The 23,579-nt window shown below is 38.4% G+C and overlaps 1 protein-coding gene across 3 annotated transcripts in view; it reads left to right on the top strand.

Moving 5' to 3' along the window:
* kcnab1a (potassium voltage-gated channel, shaker-related subfamily, beta member 1 a) overlaps nucleotides 1-23,579 on the top strand; it is a 409,855-nt gene that overhangs the window by 193,503 nt on the left and 192,773 nt on the right. For all 3 annotated transcript variants that reach the window (XM_039757295.1, XM_039757283.1, XM_039757287.1), the window contains exon 2: nucleotides 18,086-18,129. In XM_039757295.1, the coding sequence (XP_039613229.1) occupies nucleotides 18,086-18,129 (44 nt within the window). The remainder of the gene's footprint in view (nucleotides 1-18,085; nucleotides 18,130-23,579) is intronic.

Below are 23,579 nucleotides of genomic sequence, written 5' to 3'. Positions count from 1 at the left end.
GAGACCCCTTTGCTGCGATGCAGCAGTGGAACCTCCATGCTGCCATGCCCCCACATGATTAATACATGCTTTAATGCATTTCATCATGAAAATTATATAAATGTATTTATTCTAAATGTTCTGGGAGCAGGAATATCATGAAGTGAATGTATTCTGTGCAGCGATCGCTGCCGGCGCCTCCTCGGTACAAGAGGAAGTCAGCTTAAGAAGCACGTACTGATTTAACATGGCTTGGGGAACACTGAACACAAAGCATTTAATGTGCTATATAACTTATGACGGGATTTGAAAAAATTTTGTAAATTAAATATTCATTTTACGGTGAAGTTTAGTTTACGATGTTCGACTTTAATCTTGACATAAACGGCGAGAATAAAGTGGAAATGTCGAGAATAAAGTCAACATGCCGTCACACTATTACATAGTACCCAGGTACATTACACTGTATTGAAAAAAAATAACACAAGTACAACTTGGCTTGGCTATTATCAAGTAGTATAGAAACAGTATTCACACATTTGAACATAATAGTCCACATCCATCCTTTTAAAACCAAAGTATCTCCAGGCGACGGACGTGACCCCTTTTTTTTGGCAAAAGTTCTTCTGTGTCATCATGTTCAACTTTGTACAGTTTCAGTTGCAGAATGTTCTCTGTCCGATTTCATCCTGCAATACCTCCACTACCACATGTACTCCATTGCATGCCCGTTTAGCGGTGTAGCAGTGAAAAAGAACCCCTGCGCAACACCTCCACTAATGCATGTACTCCATTGTATGTAATTAGCGGTGTAGCAGTGAAAAAGGTCCCCCCTTGAACAGTTTCCCGCTGTGCCACGTTCCGGACGTCGTTTAGGCAATTTAAACCGGTGTTGTGGCATAAGCAAAATCCATATAATAACAAAAATAAAAAAACGGTTTTCGGTATGAACCGGTATACCGCCCAGCACTGATTTAAACCCACAAACAGAAGAGAGACTTTTGTGTCTAACGTCTTACATCTGTTGTATTGCAACAGAATGGAAAAGAGAAAAAGAAGGGTTCAAAATTGTCACTGAACTCACCTGGAATACATTCATATATCCGCAAGTGTTGTCAGGCAGCACATCAACTGGCTATCTTGTGGTACTTTAGAAATTTGTAACAGTGCTAAATGTTGTGATTCAGTCACGTAATCCGTCATCCACTCAGATTCCAAGGCCTGTAATCTGACATCCATAAAATTTGACAACTACAATCGCCAAGCTTTGCATCTGCTACTCACAATCATGTAGTATGCAGCCAGCCTTAGTAAATTATTCAAGCGATAGACACAAACAGTGAATGTTGAAGGAGACCTCTGTTAGTCTATTTAATCTGTTATCCAAACAACTTTAGCCAAAAATCATCAGTCAAGTCTTTCACAGTCTTTTATGAAAGTAATCATCTCATTATTTCTTTTATTTTTCCCTAATACTAAAATCAAAACTTTGTTTAAAATCCTCTCAATATCTTAAGCATCATTGTTTCCAATACTAAATCATGTATTTTTTTGTTTACTTACATTTTCCAAAAGGTGATCCAAAATATGGATGCAAGCTTGTGTGGGCCATCGTTATTTATGGAGGTGGTGTGCTGATGTCATGCCTCCCTATGGTATTGGCTAAAGTGGCTATCAACAGGTATCATTGTCATTACCAAAATGGTGATGACCACATAAAATAATTCTATTTTTTTTTTTTTTAACTTTTATGGAATGTATTTAAGGCCAACAACCAGAGTATAACTTTTGAGAGTAGTTTAGAGGGAAAAATTTCTGACAGAAAAATAACAACATTCTTTAATATAATAATGAACTCCAGGAAATCACAATGTTCAAAATGAGAAGATGTTAAATAAAATCAACAAATGCTTAAGCAATAACGTATCTAAACTTTAAGAGCATAACACAGAACATGTACTAATGGGATCATAACATTAGAAGGTTAGTTTATATACCTAAAACAAAAGAAATAAAGTACCAGTTAGCTGCATCTTAAACAACCTCTACTCTACTGTATATATCTTCATCCAGAAGACAAAATGCAATTCTGGGGACTGTAAATGGTGCAATGTTTCATGCAATCATGGTTTCAAATGAAATCTTTAACTTAATTGACTTTATAAATTCCTATGTTTTGACATTAAAGAGTCAACAACAAAGCCAAACAGAGTCATTATACCTTCAAAAATGTATTTCACATTTTCAACAAGCATTCTAAGCACTCCCTGCCTACATTTTAGGAGAATCATTTTGTGGAATAGCTATAGTAAAGGCTCATTCCAGACCATGTAATGCAAGCATGTTGGATAAAAATTACAGATCTGCATATCAAAAGACAAGACAATAACGTAACAATCCAAAATCCTGAATTTCCTGAACCTGCTTTTTTCTATTCATTGGTTTTGTGGAGCCAGATAGAAATCCAATATTCATGCACACAGTCATGTGCACTGCTCAAACTGGGGTAAGTTATTAACCATTTACGCTAATTTTCAAGTGGATAAGGAGTCAAAAAGAATACGGAAACTCCACACAGAGAATGACAAAGGCTGGAATTAGATTCAGGAACTTGGAGCTGTGAGGCAGTAACCCTCGCCATGCCACTGAGCTACTGTGAAACACAAAGACAGTATTATTAACATTTATGTATGTATGTATGTATGTATGTATGTTTTGACTTTTTGTTGAATTTATTAAAGGCAAGCAAGTCAAACTTACAAAACTAAGTTCAAATCAACCCATAGTATTATTCCCATTTAGCCAAATTGATCACAGGTACTGTACATAAAAACACATTTTCTAATTAAACAAAGATTTAAATTTAATGAGATAATTAGCTGCAAATTAATTGATTTTAATGAGGACCTGTTCAATCCTAATCTACCTTATTGCCAAACATAGAACTTCTGTTTTAATTAGGTGGACACCCAAGAAACCTTGGGTCTGTCTTTCATTTTTCATGAATTTAGTAAGTCTCACTTTCAGATTATAACAATTGTAGGTAACAGATAGTACTTCACCTAAAAAGATTCTAAAAAACATTTCACAGAACAGTTAAGGCTTCTGATTGCAGATATTTTCAACCTATTTTTCTAAATGTGTTAAGAAAACCAACAAAGTTCTGTTGCCCAAGAACTGCAAAGTAATCTTTCTTAATTAGATTTATTTTTAAATAGCCAATGCGGTAAATTATAATGATAAATTAAAGTACTAGAGCTTCATTCCATTTCTGTTAACAGCACATCTTTCACGGCTCTGGGCACTGTTTCATGGTTTTCTTGTCATTTTTCTTTTATTTGATTCATCTTGCATTTTTCCTTTTTTCGCCTATATTCACCTTGCATTTTTATAATATATTCTAGTGTGATCATTGTGAAAGTGCTGTATAAAAATAAAGTTGGATCGATTAAGTTGTAAAATCTAAAACATAAAAAATCTTTGATAATATTTTCCTTATTTGTTTAAACCCATCCATCCATTATCCAATCCGCTATATCCTAACAACAGGGTCACGGGGGTCTGCTGGAGCCAATCCCAGCCAACACAGGGCGCAAGGCAGGAACAAACTCCGGGCAGGGCACCAGCCCACCATAATATTTGTTTAAATACATTTTAAAAAACAAACCATTCATTTATCATTCCATTTTTTGAACCCGCTTTTCCAGTTTAACAGGACCAGTCAAACAGTAGTTGTTGTCATATGCATTTTTGCCATTTGATAAAGGTCATGCACAATTCAGCATTAGTCCTGCTCATTTCATTGTCTGGATAGACCAAAGACAAAAGGTTAAGTGAGAAGTTATAATTCAGTTTTATTTTTGTACATTTTCTAATGGGTGCAATCTCTGTGTAAAACACAAGCATTGTTCAACTTATGTATTTAATACTGATGAATATGTATGTGCCCCCTAAGACCCCTGAGAGCAGCCATTCCAGGGCACAGTTACTAACACATTGCTATTTTGTAATCACCAATCGACTTCACAGAAGAAAACACAAACATGCAAACTCGACACAGAGGCACTTTAAGATTGTTCCTAAATTGTGTGACACTAATGCCCCTGGGCCACACATATTTATAAATGGAGTAGTTTGGATTTCATAGGCATGGCACACACTGCAGTCATGTAATGTCTGTATTAATGGATTTAAATCTGAAGTGTACTCCTACTCACTTACTAATGGTGCACATTGCAGCTTTGCATAAATGAACAGTGAACCTCGAGGCAGTCTACTTTAGTACAATCAAAATATACAGGTGGTACATAAAATAATGTTTTTGAAATCATACTGCAGTAAAAACAGCAACAGTGTATGAGAGTTTTTATCTGAGCTATCACATATTGTGGATGGTGAAATCTAATGTTATAAATACATAAAAACTAACAAACTATACAGTCTGCTTAATCTGTAAAATACGTATACTGTCGCAGGGCAATCATTTATATTTACTGTATGTTAGAGTGGTCATTCAGCCATTGCAATATGTTATTGAGTGCCAACCTGTAGATGTCACTGAAAGCATCATTTGAAGAAATGTCAAAGCCCCAAAACAGGCTTTTCTGCTATTACTACTACTATGATAATTGTTCTACTGTAACATACAGTACAATTTACAGAAAATGTATAGTTACAATATACAAAAAGGAGATTTTTGATAAGAACCAATGTTTTGTAGTCTGTGACTTTTATATGTGTGTTGATGTTGCACATCGCTTACTGTACATACTGTACAATGTTAGACAAGGTTTTCGATTTAATGCACACACTTTTGTACACTTATGAAATCTCTTCATACATTAGCAGTTCTCTTCCTCAGTTTTATGTCTGAGTTTCTGACAAAATGACAATAACATTTTATTTGGATTCAGTACACGCAGCAGACAGCTTGTCCAAGCTGCAAAGACTTGAACAGCAAGTCTCAAAAAGACAACGCACTAACCCATCTGGCAAATATAGTGACTAATGGCTAATAACCAAATGTCATGTTAAACAACTGTGTTTAATACAAAAGCTTTATGTTTCTAATTGGGGAAAAATAAATGGACTTTTCTAAACAGTAAGATTTTCTTCTTCATTACCCAAGGTAAATAGTTTAGTCAATTGTCAAGCAGTCGATTCAGATTTTCCAATTTATAAGCAAGCCTGTTGTCAAATAGTCTAATGTATTGTGTGACATGACACTTGCTGCCCTGCATAAATATATACACACACCTACGCGCACAGTATGTACAGTACATGCATGCTTAATACACATGTATACATATGTATATATCCTTTTACCCATCCATTTTCAAATCCATTTTTCCTGAGCAGGGTCACAGGATAAGCGTATGCATATACACATTTCACAAAAAACATCTAGAATGTTTCTACACCCACCTACCTTCTACTCATTTACTAAACATGCATATTCAGTATCGGAGTAAATGAAAGTTGAGCACTACACCTTTAAAAGCAATAGTCAACTCTAGAGGAGCACATTCTCTATTTCATGTTTTAAGAGCATATTGAGAAATATAGATTATTGCTTTTCTGGTTAAAATAATCACTGTATCACTTAAAGGTCATAACCTCATGCTGTATAAAAATCATAATACCTTATACTCAAATTTCACATTACTTGTGCTGATCACCCATTTCAATTCAAAAGAATACACTTGCCTTTAAAATTGTGATATGCAATGACCATCAAGAAAAGCCAAGGCACTAGGAAAAGCAGATATTAATTTAATAGAAGAATGTTTAACTCGTGTACAATTATGAAGAGCAGGGGTCCCAAACTCCAGTCCTGGAGGGCCCCAGTGGCTGCAGGTTTTCATTGTAACCCTTTTCTTAATTATTGACCTGTTTTTTTACTCCTAATTAACTTCTTTTGAATTAATTTTATTTGACTTGCTCTTGAAGGCTCGGGCCCCTTAATTGTTCCTTTTTCCTTAATTAACAGCCAAACAATAATGAGATACAAAATAAGCCAAAACACGACCAGCAAACTTTGTTGATCTCACAATATCCGAAAATAAACAAAGGTGAAGGTCTCAGGAATGTGGATCTGCTCAGGTCCCCAAAACATTTTAAAAATACTACTAGAAAACAGAAAATCAATAATTTTAGAAATATATGCTATTACACAGTGAGAGCAGCAACAAGCCATGGAATAAATGAATGAATTTAATTAACAACAAGACCCGGTGCCTAATTAAGCAACTGGTTGGAGTGAAATTGGTTGGAGTTTGAGGCCCTGACTTAGGTGGTCTTCTGTTGGCTCACTCACTTAACATTTCATTTCTGTTTGGGTGCCATTTAAGGAGAGAAATGAAGCAACTCAGAGGAACAATGTAGAAATTCAGGGGAACAAATCTTAAAAAAACTAGTCAATTAAAATTAATTAAAAATAAGTTAATTAGCAGCAAAAACATGTCACTAATTAAGAAAAGGGTTAGAATGAAAACCTGCAGCCACTATGGTCCTCCAGGACCAGAGTTGAGGACCTGTGATGTATAGGATTTTCCAGAGTATGCAGCTCCAGTGACCTAATAATATTATGACTTATTATTTGGCTAATGCTTTTATCAGAGGTGACTTGGAATGTCTGCGATACAACTAGTTATATTTTTTTTGTTTTTCCAGTTGAAGCAAAGACAGGTAGAAGTGACTTGCTCACGGTCACAGGGGTTCAGCAGTAAGATTTGAACCCACATTCTCAGGGTGTAAAGTCCAAAGCCTTAACTACTATGCCTCACGGCCTGCTAATATTGTTAGTTATATAGTACTTCTGATACGCCTGATTAATCAACAGCACTATAACTGACACCCATTGTTTTACAAAATTTACAGTAATGTAAACTTTTTAAACTGTAAGGTTTTATTTATCAAGGTACAACTAAGCATAACTAAAACTCATCTCAACCTCTCAGAAGTAAAATAAATTTAACAGCATAACAGTGGGAGGCAAACAACATCTCTCTATTATGTAAAAAAATCCTGGGACGAGATGTGAACTTTTCAGAGAGGCACTTTCAAGTCATGCAAGACGAGACTTTGTGCCAAGAGATTTAACGACGCCTGGGGCCGGAAATAAAAGAAAAAGAGTAGATGACAAAGTAGAACTTCATAAAGAGGTTCAAAAACGTTGTTGCGATATACATGTACAGCAGGTTAGAGATAATGAAAGTACTAAAAGTCTCAAAAAAATGATAGTAAAGATCACATTAATGCAAACAAACAGAAATTATTACTCGGTGAAATAATAGAATTATTATATAGTGAAAAGAGATCGAATATATTGTTTGGCTTTAAACTTTAAGTCAGAGACTTGTAAATTGTCTAATTCATGTTGCCATCAGGGAAAAGTAGTGATTCTTCCCAATGAAGAGGTGTATCCACAAGAATTAAAAGATTTGTTGTTTGGTGAAAGTGAATTCCAAATATACGAACGAAAGAGATGCCCGGGGGTTGGCGATTGAAGTAAGCAGGTGGCAAAGCCCCCTAGTATTACATATAATACTTTGGCATTATTTGTATTGTAATATGAATAAAATTACATGTAGAAGTCATGTAAAAGGAATTGTTAAATATTTGTGTGCAGATAATCCATTGATTATCTGCCTGTTCCATAGAACCATGGTTAAGCTGTATTCCACTAACCACAACTCTTCTCATATGCATTATTTACAAGCACACTTTTCTCCAACATGGTCACACTAGGACTGACACACTCTGTTGTCTTCTTGTTGAGATAAGAAATGAGATGTTTGAAATTAATAAATCACCCTCTACAAAGAAGAATGGACCTACAAACTGCCCCTAATAAAATTACCCATAATATTCTTAGACAAAATTTGCCCAAGAGTTTCAAGATATGAAAATAGAAAATGCAATTGATAATGTAATGCAAATTTTTTTTCTGGGCAAATTTCACACCATTTAAACAAATTGTGGATTAAAAATTGTTGGAAGAATAATGAAAAGAAAAGACTATAGACACAAATGGACTATCTTAACAGTCCATGAACTCTGAATAAAAATTATGTCCTGGTCAACACAGGGATTCCAACAAATCAAAAGCTTTGTTTTATTTGTTCTGCAAAAGTTAGGTTGAGACATAGGTATATTGAAATATGTCCATCCATCTCTACCGCTTATCCGAGATCGGTCGCGGGGGCAGCAGCTTGAGCAGAGATGCCCAGACTTCCCTCTCTCCGGCCACCACTTCTAGCCCTTCCAGGGGAATCCCGAGGCGTTCCCAGGCCAGCCGGGAGACATAGTGCCTCCAGCGTGTCCTGGGTCTTCCCTGGGGCCTCCTCCTGGTTAGACATGCCCAGAACACCTCACCAGGGAGGCATCCAGGAGGCATTCTGATCAGATGCCCAAGCCACCTCATCTGACTCATCTCGATGCGGAGGAGCAGCGGCTCTACTCTGAGCCCCTCCCGGATGACTGAGCTTCTCACCCTATCTTTAAGGGAAAGCCCAGACACCCAATGGAGGAAATTAATTTCAGCCACTTGTATTTGCAATCTTGTTCTTTTGGTCACTACCCATAGCTCATGACCATAGCTGAGGGTAGAAACGTAGATCGACTGGTAAATTGAGAGCTTTGCCTTACGGCTCAGTTCCTTTTTCACCCCGACAGACCGAAGCAGAGCCTGCATCATTGCTGACGCCGCACCGATCCACCTGTCGATCTCACGTTTCATTTTTCCCTCACTCGTGAACAAGACCCCGAGATACTTGAATTCTTCCACTTGGGCCAGGATCTCGCTCCCAACGCTGAGAGGGCACTCCACCCTTTTCCGGTTAAAGACCATGGTCTCGGATTTGGAGGTGCTGATTCCCATCCCAGTCGCTTCACACTCAGCTGCGAACCGATCCAGAGAGAGCTGAAGATCACGGCCTGATGAAGCAAACAGGACAACATCATCTGCAAAAAGCAGTGACCTAATCCTGAGTCCACCAAACTGGACCCCCTCAACACCCTGGCTGCACCTAGAAATTCTATCCATAAAAGTTCAGCCCTGGCGGAGTCCAACTCTCAGTGGAAACAAGTTTGACTTACTGCCGGCAAAGCGGACCAAGCTCTGACACCGGTTGTACAGGGACCGAACAGCCCTTATCAGGGGGCCCAGTAGCCCATACTCCCGGAGCACCCCCAACAGGATTCCCCAAGGGACATGTTGAACACCTTTTCCAAGTCCACAAAACACATGTAGACTGGTTGGGTAAACTCCCATGTACTTTCCAGGACCCTGTTAAGGGTGTAGAGCTGGTCCACTGTTCCGCGACCAGGACGAAAACCACATTGTTTCTCCTGAATCCGAGGTTCAACTATCTGATGGACCCTCCTCTCCAGGACCCCCGAATAGAGTTTTCCAGGGAGAGTGAGGAGTGTGATCCCTCTGTAGTTGGAACACACCCTCCGGTCCCCCTTCTTAAAGAGGGGGACCACCACCCCAGTCTGCCACTCCAGAGGCACTGTCCCCGATGTTCATGTGATGCTGCAGAGGCGTGTCAACCAGGACAGTACCACAACATACATAGCCTTCAGGAACTCCAGGTGTATCTCATACACCACCGGGGCCCTGCCACCAAGGAGTTTTTTGACCACCTCGGCGACCTCAGTCCCAGAGATGGGGGAGCCCACCTCTGAGTCCCCAGGTTCTGCTTCCTCATTCCAAGGCATGTTAGTGGAATTGAGGAGGTCTTCAAAGTACTCCCCCCACCGACCCACAATGTCCCGAGTCGAGGTCAGCAGCGCACCATCCCCACCATATACAGTTTGACACTGCACTGTTTCCCCCTCCTGAGATGCCAGATGGTGGACCAGAATCTCCTCTAAGCCATCTGAAAGTCTTTCTCCATGGTCTCCCCAAACCCCTCCCACACCTGAGTTTTTGCCTCAGCAACCACCGAAACCGCATTCCACTAGGCCTGCTGGTACCTATCAGCTGCCTTCAGAGTCCCACAGGACAAAAGGGTTCTGTAGGACTCCTTCTTCAGCTTGACGGCATCCCTCACTGCCGGTGTCCACCAACTGGTTCAGGGATTGCTGCCATGACAAGCACCGACCACCTTACTGCCACAGCTCCAGTCAGCCACCTCAACAATAGAGCCATGGAACATGGCCAATTCAGACTCAATGTCCCCCACCTCCCACGGAACGTGGTCGAAGTTCTACCGGAGGTGGGAGTTGAAGCTACTTCTGACAGGGGACTCTGCCAGACGTTCCTAGCAGACCCTCACAACACGTTTGGCCTGACCGGCATCCGTCCCCACCATCAAAGCCTACTCACCACCAGGTGGTGATCAGTTGACAGCTCCGCCCCTCTCTTCACCCGAGTGTCAATTATCAAACTGAGGCCTAGGGTGTCCTGATGCCAAGTGCACATATGAACACACCTATGCTTGAACATGGTGTTCATTATGGACAATCGGTGACGAGCATAGAGGTCCAATAACAAAACACCACTCGGGTTCAGATTGGGGGGGCCATTCTTTCCAATCACGCCCTTCCAGGTCTCACTGTCTTTGCCCACGTGAGCATTGAAGTGTCCCAGCAGTACAAGGGAGTCCCCAGAAGGTATGCCCTCTAGCACCCCCTCCAGGGACTCTAAAAAGGGTGGGTACTCCAAACTGCTGTTCGGTGCATACGCACAAACAACAGTTAGGACCCTTCCCCCTGCCCGAAGGCGGAGGGAGGCTACCCTCTCGTCCACCGGAGTAAACCCCAATGAACAGGCTCCAAGTTGGGGGGCAATAAGTATGCCCACACCCGCTCGGCGCCTCTCACCGGAGGCTACTCCAGAGTGGTGGAGAGTCCAGCTCCTCTCGAGGAGATTAGTTCCAGAGTCCAAGCTGTGTGTCGAGGTGAGCCCGACTATATCTAGCCAGAACCTCTCGACCTTGTGCACCAGCTCAGGCTCCTTCCCCTCATTCCACGTCCCAAGAGCCAGCTTCTGTAGCCAAGGATCGGACCACCAAGGTCCCCGCCTTCGGCCACCACCCAACTCGCACTGCACCCGACCACCTTGGCCCCTCCCATAGGTGGTGAGCCCATGGGAAGTATTGAAATATGTATAAAACATAACTAGAGTATTCAATTCATATATCAAACACACTTAACAACAGCAAGCTAAGCTTACAATTTTTTGAATGCTTTGGTCAAATCCCTAAATAGCAGTCAGAGTACATCATTTGAGTTAGTAAGTAGGATATCATTTGCTACTGGATTAAACATTTTCTAGTTTGAGGTGATAAAAGATGATATTAGGACTAAAAGCAACTGGAATCTATTTTATTAGGGAAATATGCAGTAGCTGAATAGTTTTACTTGTAATGTCTTTCCTCATAGCAGTCATGGAATCAGCCTAGTTGCTCTTCTCTGGGTTCATAGCACTGCAGTGCTAGTAATATGGAGACTAAAACTGCATATAGTACTCAAGATAAATGTCTTACTAATGCATTATATAGCTTAACCCTAACCTTCCTTGACTTATTTAACCTACACGTAGCTAAACAACATTATACATATGACTTTCCTTTCCTTGTTTCCGTTAGTACTAGGGTGTTGTACCATGTTAGCCATTATGAATGTAGTGAGAAGTCAAGAAAAATGACACCTTTTATTGGCTAACTAAAAAGATTACAATATGCAAGCTTTCAAGGCAACTCAGGTAACTTCTTCAGGCAAGATGTAATACAGAAACTGGAGTTCCCTGTGTTTATATACACACTAGGACAAATAACAACATCTGAAAACCTTTAAGTGAGACATCTTAGATGTAAAAAATTAATAGACCTTTTCAGGCTAAGATTCATTTAGCAAGAGAGGAGAATAGTGTGTGGTCAAGATCCTTGGATAAGATAACTGTCCAGCAAGTCTTTTGAAGTTTTTGATGAGTTTGCAATACAATGTGGGTCTGTAGTCAGGTTGTCTGTGTCAGTCCAAGAGATGCAAACAATCCTCATATCTGGCCATAAAAATCTTGTCTCTATTTAAACCATGTTGTAATGTGTCAAATTTTAGCATGAGTTTCACTTGTTTCTGTTATAGAAGGATGCCAGAATTACGTTCTCTTAACTGGTGGTTACTGCAGTCAGAACAGGGCTGTTGATGTCTAGAGAAGAGAGGAGTAATAAAAAAAAATGAACAACACTGGTACTTTGTAACGATGAGCTTTGTCTTTGTTAAACTAGAAGTAGCTCATAAAGGTATGGGAAGCTTGTTCCACAGTTTGAGATTAAGAATTACAAAACAGTGAAAGTTTTAGTTTATCTGGAAAGTGATAAAGAACAATTAACATTTACAAAGACGTATTGAAACTGCGGGTTACACAACAAACCACAGACTGTAAAGACTGAGGATAAGAGAAGTATGATTACCTGTAGATGAAATGTTTTAAAATGGATCTTAGAAGTAACAGGAATATTTTTTAAGATATAAAGTTGACATTGGTTTTGTCTTCTTTATCTTAACAGAGTAATACCTGCCTTTTAGAGCATAATCACTAGACACTGGGCTTCTTAAGGCGAAGACCATTATAAGAGGTTTTTTGCTACAGTACATGGTCCTAAACTGATGAAAGTTCTGTGAGATCGAGTAATGGTGTGGTAGAAATTTAACATTATATTAAAGAAAGAAACATCCTGTAACAGGACAAATCAATTATCAGGCAGGAGAAAAGCTGTTCACTGTATCTTTTAATTACTCCTCGGCAAAATGCCTTGAAGGGAAAATTCTTCAAAATCAGTCTATTACAGCATAGTCAGAATGACACAGAAACAAAGAATAGAGGTTCATTTTATAAACTGTTGAATTTGCATACAGTGTCAAAAAATGCATACATTTACACTGGTTGGTTCATTGGTTTATACTCAAGTGAATTATATAAAATAAAAGTCTATTATATTATATTCTGGTTCTTCTTTATACCCTTGAGTTAAGCCATCACCCTTGAATTTCTGTGCATATAACAGCTGTCCATTCTGGTTGCTTACAGGATTATCTGCTGACTTCTTAGTCATCTTTCAGTACATTTTGTTGTTCACTTGACATGTATGTGATTTCCAACTTTTATTAACCTTTTATACTATTTCTTTAAGATGAATGTACTGTTACCCTAAAATTATTCTTCCACAAGGGTTGCCCATTAGTCTCAACATCCTGCATTAGTTCATCATTTCATTCTTCGTAATGCAGAATGTGGCCTATTTCTTTAAAATCTAGAATCATCATGGCTGGCAGGTTTTATACCTTTCCTATTTTTATCTTTTTAATCTTCTTCTATTCCAAAGAAACCAATCCATTTTTGACATCATTTTGACTGACATATAATTGTAGCACAGTTATGGAAGGTAGCTGGTACTTAGTGTTGATGGGTCCACAGTTTTCCTGCCCAGTTGGGCTATTTTTGATTTGTTTCCGTGGGGGAAAATTTGTTTTAGTGGGTTGTGGCTTTTTTGGCTTATTTCAAAAAACAACATGGTATTTTGGGCTATTATTCAACAACACACTGCAGGTCTTTTAGTGTTATGTAGACATAAGATTTCACTCTAAACACCAAGGGATGCCCTCATCCAAAATGCCTCACCCGCACTCTTCACCATTATAAATGTTGAAGTAGAAACACCAAGATAGACATGCTTTTATAGTAGACAGCTATAATATTGTATGCTCTTCAAAATCATGGGTCAAAAGGAAAAATATGTCATGTACTGAACTGGTTTCTGAGCTGTCATTGAGCTAGGAATATTTTGTAGGACCAGGCAACCCAGGCTGGACTGGAGCTCTGGCTAGCCAGCTAGGCCAGGTCCACTAGACCTGTTCCAAAGTATACTATAGGGGTTAATTTTCTCCAGGGACATTGTCAACCGAAGATCTGGCTTTCCTTTCCACTGATACCAAATCATCATATGTTTTATTAACACAATTTCTTTATTGTGCTTCATTTACTAGATTGTAGTTTCCTATATTAATCCTTTGGGGAAAATTTTGGTGAAGTTAGTATTTTTATGTATTATTTTATCACTTAACATTTCCAAAAATATGTGAGCTTATATGTGCACATATTGCACATTTTTGTACATCTCTGTTACTATTTCATATTTCTAAACCTGTGCAGATGCTGTGAGGAGGTCTTCTGATAAGGGAACTATAAATTATATAGTATTGAGTTGAAAACACCTTTATATTTTTTGATGTTAACCTCAAGTTCTTGAAGGGTTTTTCTGAGCATCTGTCACTTAGCATGTGGGCAGACTTTGGTAGGACAAGTTGATTTTGATACATTTGAAGGACTTCCACTTTACAAGTAAACTGTAATACTATGGAATGATTAAGTTTAGGTGCCTGTTACCAGGTATATGGACACTAATATTCTCTTGTCTAAGCTTTTGCCCTTGGCATGATGTGTTACCCTTCTCCTGTGTGATTGACGCCAAACCGTTCAGGTTTCTTATAATTATGTAAGAATGTGAAACCAATTTGGCGCACCATATGCAAAATAATCAATTTAGGGGATATTTAAGCCTTGAGTGTCCAAACTTTATCTGTTCCAAAAAAATTGCATTTAAATTAATTTTTGTAAATCAAACATATGTAATCTTTCAGTATTTTTTGTTGGGTCAGGTAATGGAAATGTATTAAAAGGACTGAGATTAAAAAATGTTTCCGTATATTCTCAAGGAGAAGAAACATTTCCCGGGACTTTGCTTACTTTTTTACAGCACTACTGACTGTACAATCATCTTATTTATGTATGATTTACATTTGATGTATCTTATGAAATATTAGATCATATGAATTTTAAAATGTTTATTTTCATTGTAATTCACTATAAAAAATGTTTTGATGTCAGGCAAATACACAAAGTATTTGCCAATGAGTATTTGTTCTAGTTCTTCAGTATGAAATAAACGGAAACGTTATATGTTGTAAAACATATTTTTTAAAGGTTTTATTAGAAAGAAATGTTTCTTTGGTATACTGAAATATTTTTCAAACTAATTTTTCAGAATAATACAGTGTCTCAATATATATCTAAGTATACTGCTCAAAAAAATTAAAGGAACACTTTTTAATGAGAGTATAGCATCAAGTCAAGACTTCTGGAATATTGATCTGGTCAGTCAATTAGCAGAGGGGTTGTTAATCAGTTTCAGCTGCTTTGGTGTTAATGAAATTAACAACAGATGCACTAGAGGGGCAACAATGAGACGACCCCCTAAACAGGAATGGTTTAACAGGTGGAGGCCACTGACATTTTTCCCTCCTCATCTTTTCTGACTGTTTTTTCACTAGTTTGGCATTTGGCTACGGTCAGTGTCACTACTGGTAGCATGAGGTGATACCTGGACTCTACAGAGGTAGTCCAACTCCTCCAGGATGGCACATCAATGCTTGACATTGCCAGATGGTTAGCTGTGTCTCCCAGCACAGTCTCAAGGGTATGGAAGAGATTCCAGGAAACAGGCAGTTACTCTAGGAGAGCTGGACAGGGACGTACAAGGTCCTTAACCCATCAGAAGGACCGGTATCTGCTCCTTTAGGGCAAGGAGGATGAGCACTGCCAGAGCCCTACAAAATGACCTCCAGCAGGCCACTGGTGTGAATGTCTCTGACCAAACAATCAGAAACAAACTTCATGAGGGTGGCCTGATGGCCCAGTGCTCACTGCCTGGCACCGTTGAGCTTGATTAGCATTTACAATAGAATACCAGAATTGGCAGGTCCACCACTGGCTCTCTGTGCTTTTCACAGATGAGAGCAGGTTCACCCTGAGCATATGTGACAGATGTGAAAGGGTCTGGAGAAGCCGTGGAGATCATTATGCAGCCTGTAACATCGTTCAGCATGACCTGTTTGGTGATGAGTCAGTCATGGTCTGGGGAGGCATATCCATGGGGGAAGCACAGACCTCTACAGGATAGACAATCGCACCTTGACTGCCATTAGGTTTAGGGATGAAATCCTTGGACCCATTGTCAGACCCTATGCTGGTGCAGTGGGTCCTGGGTTCCTAATGGTGCACGGCAATGCCCAGCCTTATGTGGCGAGAGTATGCAGGCAGTTCCTGGAGGATGAAGGAATTGAAACCATTGACTAACCTCCACACACGCATGACCTAAATCCAATAGAATACCTCTGGGACATTATGTTTCAGTCCATCCAATGCCGCCAGACTGTTCAGGAGCTCAATGATGCCCTGGTCCAGATCTGGGAGGAGATCCCTCAGGACACCATCCGTCGTCTCATTAGGAGCATGCCGCAATGCTGTGGGAGCCATACAAACTACTGAGTATGATTTGGAGTTGCTTCAGTGAAATTTCAGCAAAAGAGACTAGCATGCCACATCATTTTTTCATTTTGATTTTCGGATTGTCTTTGAATTCAGCCCTCTGTAGGTTGATAATTTTCATTTCCATCAAACAATGTGGCATCCTTTTGTTCCTAACACATTACCCCGTCCATATCAGCATACATATCCAGCTGCATTTATTTTCTCGTTGAGATCTGATGTGTCTTAAAAGTATTCCTTTAATTTTTTTGAGCAGTTTATATTTTGTGACATATTATATAGAGACAAAATATATTAAAACATACTTATACAACAACACTGTAACAAATCATGAGTTTAGCATGCAGTGACCCTACTGATTATTGTTCACTTTGTTACTCATTTAGTTGGCATGCTATCCTTACAAGGGCTGCTTGCCATGCCACGTTAAGATAATGACAGATGGCTGTTTCAGGTTTCCTTTTTTTAGATAGATAGATAGATAGATATGGGCCTTTCATGCAGCTAGTGCCATAGCTTCTCTTTACTTTTTCTTGCTTTGACGATGCTGCTTTCTCGTCTCCTATCTCCCTTCTACTGTTCGGATTACATTGCTTTTCTGACTAATATATTAATATCTTATCTCCAAGTAACACTACAGAATATTTTTTAATAAAGAAGATTACTGAGATTTAATTATAGAATATAAAATTTAAATGACAGTAGCTTTTTTTTAATTTAGACTACAGTAGTACTGCACTACAACTTCAGTTCTCCTGCATGATGATGCAGGGCATTCTTAGCCATTGCTGATTTCATTGAAGTGTGTGCCAGGCATTGCAAAAAGAGCAGAGTGCAAGAAAGAATCAACCTCAGACATATATCATGTTGTAGTTAATGGAATGAACTGAGCTCATGCACCGTGACTGGCTTGGAACAAGGAAGGGCACTCAGTAAACTACTGAGAGAGGCTGCAGCAGAGAGATGTCTGCTAATGCAGTTGAAGTGCACAAAAATCCTTGTTCACAATTTGTAAGAGGAGGGTTTCTATCAGAGAAAATAGATGAGTATTTATCACATTTAATAGTATCCACAGGGTATCCTCAGGGTAAATGATGCCTATGTGTTGATGAATAGGTGAAACCTGACTGCCTAAAACTTAATGTTAGGCATCAGTAACACTTCAGCAATTAAGATTTGCATTCCACCCAACTTCAGCTATTTCAGCTTGTACAATATTAAGTTACCTTCCTCTTTCATCAAACTATATTACATATTGATTTGGTTTCTTTTTTATTTTCATGTTGTTATTATTTAAAGCACATAAATATTATAATTAGTAAACTGCTATAAAACTTCATAACTCTTATTAAATCAACTTCATTTATTTATTTTATTTGTAACCGTGCATGTAGAAAGACAGTTGCATGAAAACCCTGAGGATGGAGTCTGTGATTATTGCCTTATCTACCAATTTTTCATTCATTTATTAGTTTTCTGCCTGTAGGCAGGTTCTTGTCATGCCAGCTCCAACATTTCTTGTCTTGCACTTTCCCCTTCGCATTCTGGCATCTTCAGTTCTCTTTCATATTATACAGTAGCATTATTCTCTGTCTGCCATGCAACTCTTTCCCCCTTAATCTTCCTTCAGTGGTATCCCTTAGCTACCTATTATTCCTAAGTACATGCTACATCCATCTCCATCTATTTATCTTTTTATTTTTCATAAATTTTTTGGATGAGTATTTTTTCTAGCCTTTTAATACATATTTATTTATTTTTTTTTTTTAGAAATCTGGGAAAATCAGGACTCCGAGTATCGTGCTTAGGACTTGGTAAGTGCAATTCATTTTATGATAGCTCATTTACTAAATAAACTTGTTAATTTTGGCCTTGCAAGACAACATTCTCTGGTATGTGAGACATTTTATGTGAAAAAAGGTTTTTATTGGACTTGCAGTTTTTCCATCATGCTTGCTGTTATGCAGAGCTTTTGTCATTGGTAGTGAGGTACAGTAAAATATTTCTTCATGTGCAAAGATAGGTGAAGCAACAAAACACACGCATGTAATATTTAAGCCTAGTTTAGTATTCATATATCTGTTACTAAGAGAAGACACTAATATAAATGAGCTATTGGCTGCCATATAAAAGCTTTTTTTAACTTGATATATGTTTTATATGATGTATTATTTCGAGGCTTATAAAAAGTACTGAGCTCCACAGCAGTTATTCATACTTCTCTTTGAAAACGCTGGTCATGTCACCATAGTGCTAAAGGAATATTACACTTTAACAATGATGTTTGAAATGAATACATTAGCCTCCGCCAATAGGCAGTTGATTTACAAATTGCCTATATATTTATTAAATGTAGCACCTAATTACCAGTATTTCAAGAATGCAGCTAAGATTACAGTTGCAAGCCTAAAACATTCTATTTTTCTGTAAAATACAGTAAATTCAAGAACCCCCGCTATAGATGAAAATCCGTGAATTAGAAACCATATGTTTGTATGGTTATTTTTATATATTTTAAGCCCTCAGGAGCAGAGAATGTCAGAGAGAGAGAGAGAGAGAGAGAGCACGCGAGAGAAAAGCAAACAATCAAAAAATCAATACGTGCTTTTGGGCTTTTAAGTATGCCGAAGAACCGCGATAAAGCGGCATTTTTTAGAGGAGTGTCCGTATCTTCTAAGCAAACAGCCTCTGTGCAAACAGCCCCTCTGCTCACACCCCCTCCGTCAGGTGCAGAGAATGTCAGAGAGAGTGAGAGAGACAGAGAAAAGCAAACAATCAAGCACCACGCGGGAAGCATATCGTATATCATTGAGGAGTTTTATTTAATACGTAATACATGCTCTGATTGGGTAGCTTCTAAGCCATCCGCCAATAGCGTCCCTTGTATGAAATCAACTGGGCAAACAAACTGAGGAAGCATGTACCATAAATTAAAAGACCCATTGTCCGCAGAAATCCGCGAACCAGCGAAAAAATCTGTGATATATATTTAGATATGCTTACATTTAAAATCCGCGATGGAGTGAAGCCGTGAAAGTCGAAGCGCGATATAGCGAGGGATCACTGTATACCATTCATCAATGTTCTGTTTTGTTTTATTTATGGTTCAAATATTGTAAAAAGATAATAAAAAAGGAAGAGAAGAAGTAAGCAAAATACTGCAACGGAATAATGGGTGAGCCACCCAGACCATTGCTCCCATATTGAAACATGCGTACAGATAAATCAAGTGGTGCCGAATTAAACCACAACTACTGAAGAATATGGAGAGTGGTGTGTGGCCGTTTAACACAGTCTGAACGTATTAAAATCAATTTTTAGGCTGATATTTTTTGGTGACACAACCTAATCAACAAAGGATTACCTCCAACCATTATAAAATTGAGCCATGAGAAAATGAAAGGCAGAGACAAATGTTCATAATAGATTTAATTTAACCCCAGAAATACATTGTTGTATTCAGTGGAAAATTCAGGGAACAGGAATAAAAGCATTGATTGCCTTTTTATAATTTCTGCCTCTTTTAGTGCTAAGCACAGTACAACTTTATAAGCATTTATAACATTTGCATCAGTATTTCTCTCTTTACATTCTAGCAATATTCCAAGGATTGTAGAAAATGGTGACTCCATAAGTGGCATCACTCTTTGCCTAAGTTGTTATTTTAAATGGAATAATGGCGTAATTTTCATGCTAATTTATCTTAGATTACATTCTCATTGAACAAATAATTGTTTTCACTCAATCTAGCAGTTCATCTTTTAAAAAGTGACTTTGGTCAAAGTCACTTTGTGATGTGCATTACAAATTTCCCCATAATAAGGTTTCTCATTTTGATTAACTAAAGGTGATCTAATGCTAATAGAGCTCAGTTTCATTCCCTCTTAATCTTCCATAATCAATGCCTTATTGTTTTTATGCATTATGTACGTCAGCAATATCTACAAAAGTCTTCTGAATAGAATGCCTTAAAAGTTAAATTTAACTCAGTAGGGCAAATTGCTGATCTACATTGAAAGACAAAGTCACAGGCACATTTTAGGATGAAGGAATGAGAATTAAGCAATATTTTTATGTCTTCATACTGAGCTCATTATAAAAGTTCACACTGAGGCAAAGGATTTATAAAGTCTTTCCAAATTCAAAGCTGTCCACTTTATTTTTTCTATTGTAGCTTCATCAGTTTGATGGCATTGCCGTCTTGCAAAGCTTCCCAAGAGCTAAGACTCACCACAGTGCTCATTGTCCACACTGAACATCAGTCACAATGCATTTAGTATTTGATTTGCTTTTCGTTATGACTGATGAATAAAGCATGGCTTCCAACTGGCAGCTATGTTAGCTAGTTACTGTGGCTCTGGTGGCTGAAGCTGTGTGAAGGGTCGTGCTCTACTTTTCCAGTTTCCCCAAACAGCCTGATGCTGGCAAGTATTTGACAGGTCTGCAAATGCAGAGAAATACCTCCCATGGCATGAAAGATAAAGCAAATTACTTTGGAATGCAAGAGTGAAACAAAGCAGAATTTCTGAAGCATTATAAGCGAGTATTGTTTTTTCAAAATGGGTCTGTAAATAATGTATAGAGTTACCTACTCTGTGAGGGTGAAGTGCATGTCTCCAAAAGATAAATATATATTATATTATATTTGGTTCTCTGTGATGCTTGGTTCACTGAGACCCTAAATTGGAATAAATAGATTTATTAAATGAAAAGTATAATGAAAGGGTGAATAAAAATTATATTATGGTGACATGGTGCTGCATTGGCTCCCCAGAGCTCCATTTCTATTCATATTGCTTTCACAGTGAAGTTTCATACTTAAAACTTTTTTCCCTGGATAATGGCATCCTTTTCATATTACCTGTACACATGTTCCCAGTGCTGCAAGGATAGGGCTCAGCTTCATTTGACATTGCTATTGAATAGGTGGGTCTAGTAAATTGATGGACCTTCAGATATTAATTTGAGCCCAGAGCTGTGTAGTAACAGCACTAGCCCCGTTTTGTTCTTGTTACCATGCAATGTGACATTATACGGTGAGAAATGCGTCCCCTGACCTTGAACTTTGAGTTAGGTAGATTCAGACAGTGGATGGATGGACAGTACACCATATTAGGCGTGGCATGAAGGAGCACTGTTTGATTAGTGCTTGCATGTTTGTGTTCACCGTGTGATGGATTAGTGATTCGTTCTCTATGGACCTTCACATATTATTTTGTCTGTCTCTCCATAGATCTTTTTCATTGTATGCTTAATCAAAACTTGCCCAACACAGTGCTGCCAATGCATTGAAGAGCACACTCAGTCACTCACCCAGACTCATGTGCACATGTGGTGACTAAAATCAGGGCCATCTTTACAGCATCATAGGCCTCCGGGCAAAGTAGTGCGCTGGTCCCTCTGTTTCAATAGCAACAGAGAAATATACATAGGTAGCAGAAACTTCATGGGCTCCTATGCTCCTGGAGCCCCTGGCCAGTGCCAGTTGTGCCCATATGTTAAGATGGCCTTTGACTAAAAGGCATCTAGTGCAAACCTTTGTGCAGCCTGGAGGAATAATAAACAAAGAAGAAAAAAAATATGGATAAACATAATGTGCAGACTCCATTATATGCGGCTGACCCGGGATTTAAGCCCAAAGCTGTGTAGTAACAGCACTAGCACTCTTTTCTTCTTATTACCATGTTATGTGACATTATACGGTGAGAAATGCGTCCCCTGACCTTGAACTTAGAGTTGGGTAAATTCAGACAGTGGATGGATGGATATTACACCATACAGTATTAGGTATGGCATGAAGGAGCACTGATTGATTAGTGCTTGCATGTTTGTGTTCACTGTGTGATGGATTAGTGATTTGTTCTGTATGGTCATGGTGGGCTTCAACTCCTAGTGACCTTCTAGCAAATGAATGTAGCTAGGTAATGAAATATATGTATAGATGTATTATATTATATATCTATCTATCAGTCTATTCAGCTTTCAAAAACACCTACGTATAATTCAAGGCTTTGTAGAGCCAGATCTTATACCAGCAGCATTTAATATAAGGAATGAACAAACACTTTGTGGGACCCAAGTCAATCACATGGTACACTCAGCTGGACAAGTGCTATATTATAAGATACAATATGTCATATACTGACATCTCATATGCATCTGGTTTCTGTCTGAAAATAAAGGCACATTCTAGGACTCTACTCAGGTCTGTAAATTAGAAAAACAGGCTCAAAAATGGGTAAACGGAAATTGCTGTATACTGTGCGATATCATCATCCCATTACAGTGTATATGGATGTATTGTAAGACTTTAGCATCATTTATGTCATACTGGTTGCTATTTATTCTCACTCAGAATAAAAATGCTGCAATTTTCTGCTGTAAAATAATGGAATAGTTGTCATATCCAGAAAAGCATTCTTCTTCTGCTTGTCTCTGAATCATTAATAATTCCTTTGGTCAACTGGATAATGAGGTATAATGATAGAGATAAAGATTTTTAATCACTGGAAATGTCCCTGTCTTTTTGTATTAGCTTGGATTGTCCACTTGTGCTGCAGTCCTTGATCATGAGTGCAGCACCTTAATAACAAAATTCTGGCACACCACTTATTGTTTCTATGGTGCAAATCAGAGGAAAATGGTATGGTTGTATGCCAGGACATTTTATTATAGAAACTTAACAGACACTTTTTTAGTATCAACAAACTGATCATGAATAGGCAAGTCTGCCTCCTAAACTCCATCTCTAATGTACAGTAGCTTTCATACAATTGGAGAAGAAAGCACACAGGCTACGCGTGTTCCTTAACAGCATCTACCACTATACAGCATGTCTGTGATGACCTAACTAGGTTCCAACAACCCTGGGCTGAAAATAATGAACCACTTAACCACCCTGGAGTCTGTTTTCCCTGAAAGTGAACTTAAACTCTTTGTTTCAAGCATTTTAGGATGGGTTATGATGCAGTAGTTAGTCATTATTCATACTCATTATTCTAGCATCCAGATGTCAGATCCCTACATCCACTGGAAAATAATAAGTACAATATTAATAGTGACAATAATAATCCCCTGACTGGAGTAGCACAGGAGACACTAACATGGCAAAATAAAACAACAATAATAAAAACTAAATCAATACGATTGACTGTAATACTAGACTTTGAATGTAGACTGATAAAAGTTAAAATATGAAAGCATCCCAAGTGAGCTTATGTAAAAACTTCAGGTAAAACTTGGCAAAAGTCATCTTCTGTTGTTG

Source organism: Polypterus senegalus, chromosome 1, assembly GCF_016835505.1.
Source record: "Polypterus senegalus isolate Bchr_013 chromosome 1, ASM1683550v1, whole genome shotgun sequence".
NCBI classification, from domain to species: Eukaryota; Metazoa; Chordata; class Cladistia; order Polypteriformes; family Polypteridae; genus Polypterus; species Polypterus senegalus.
The sequence above is the reverse complement of the archived record's forward strand: the minus strand, read 5'-3'. Positions and strand labels throughout refer to the sequence as shown.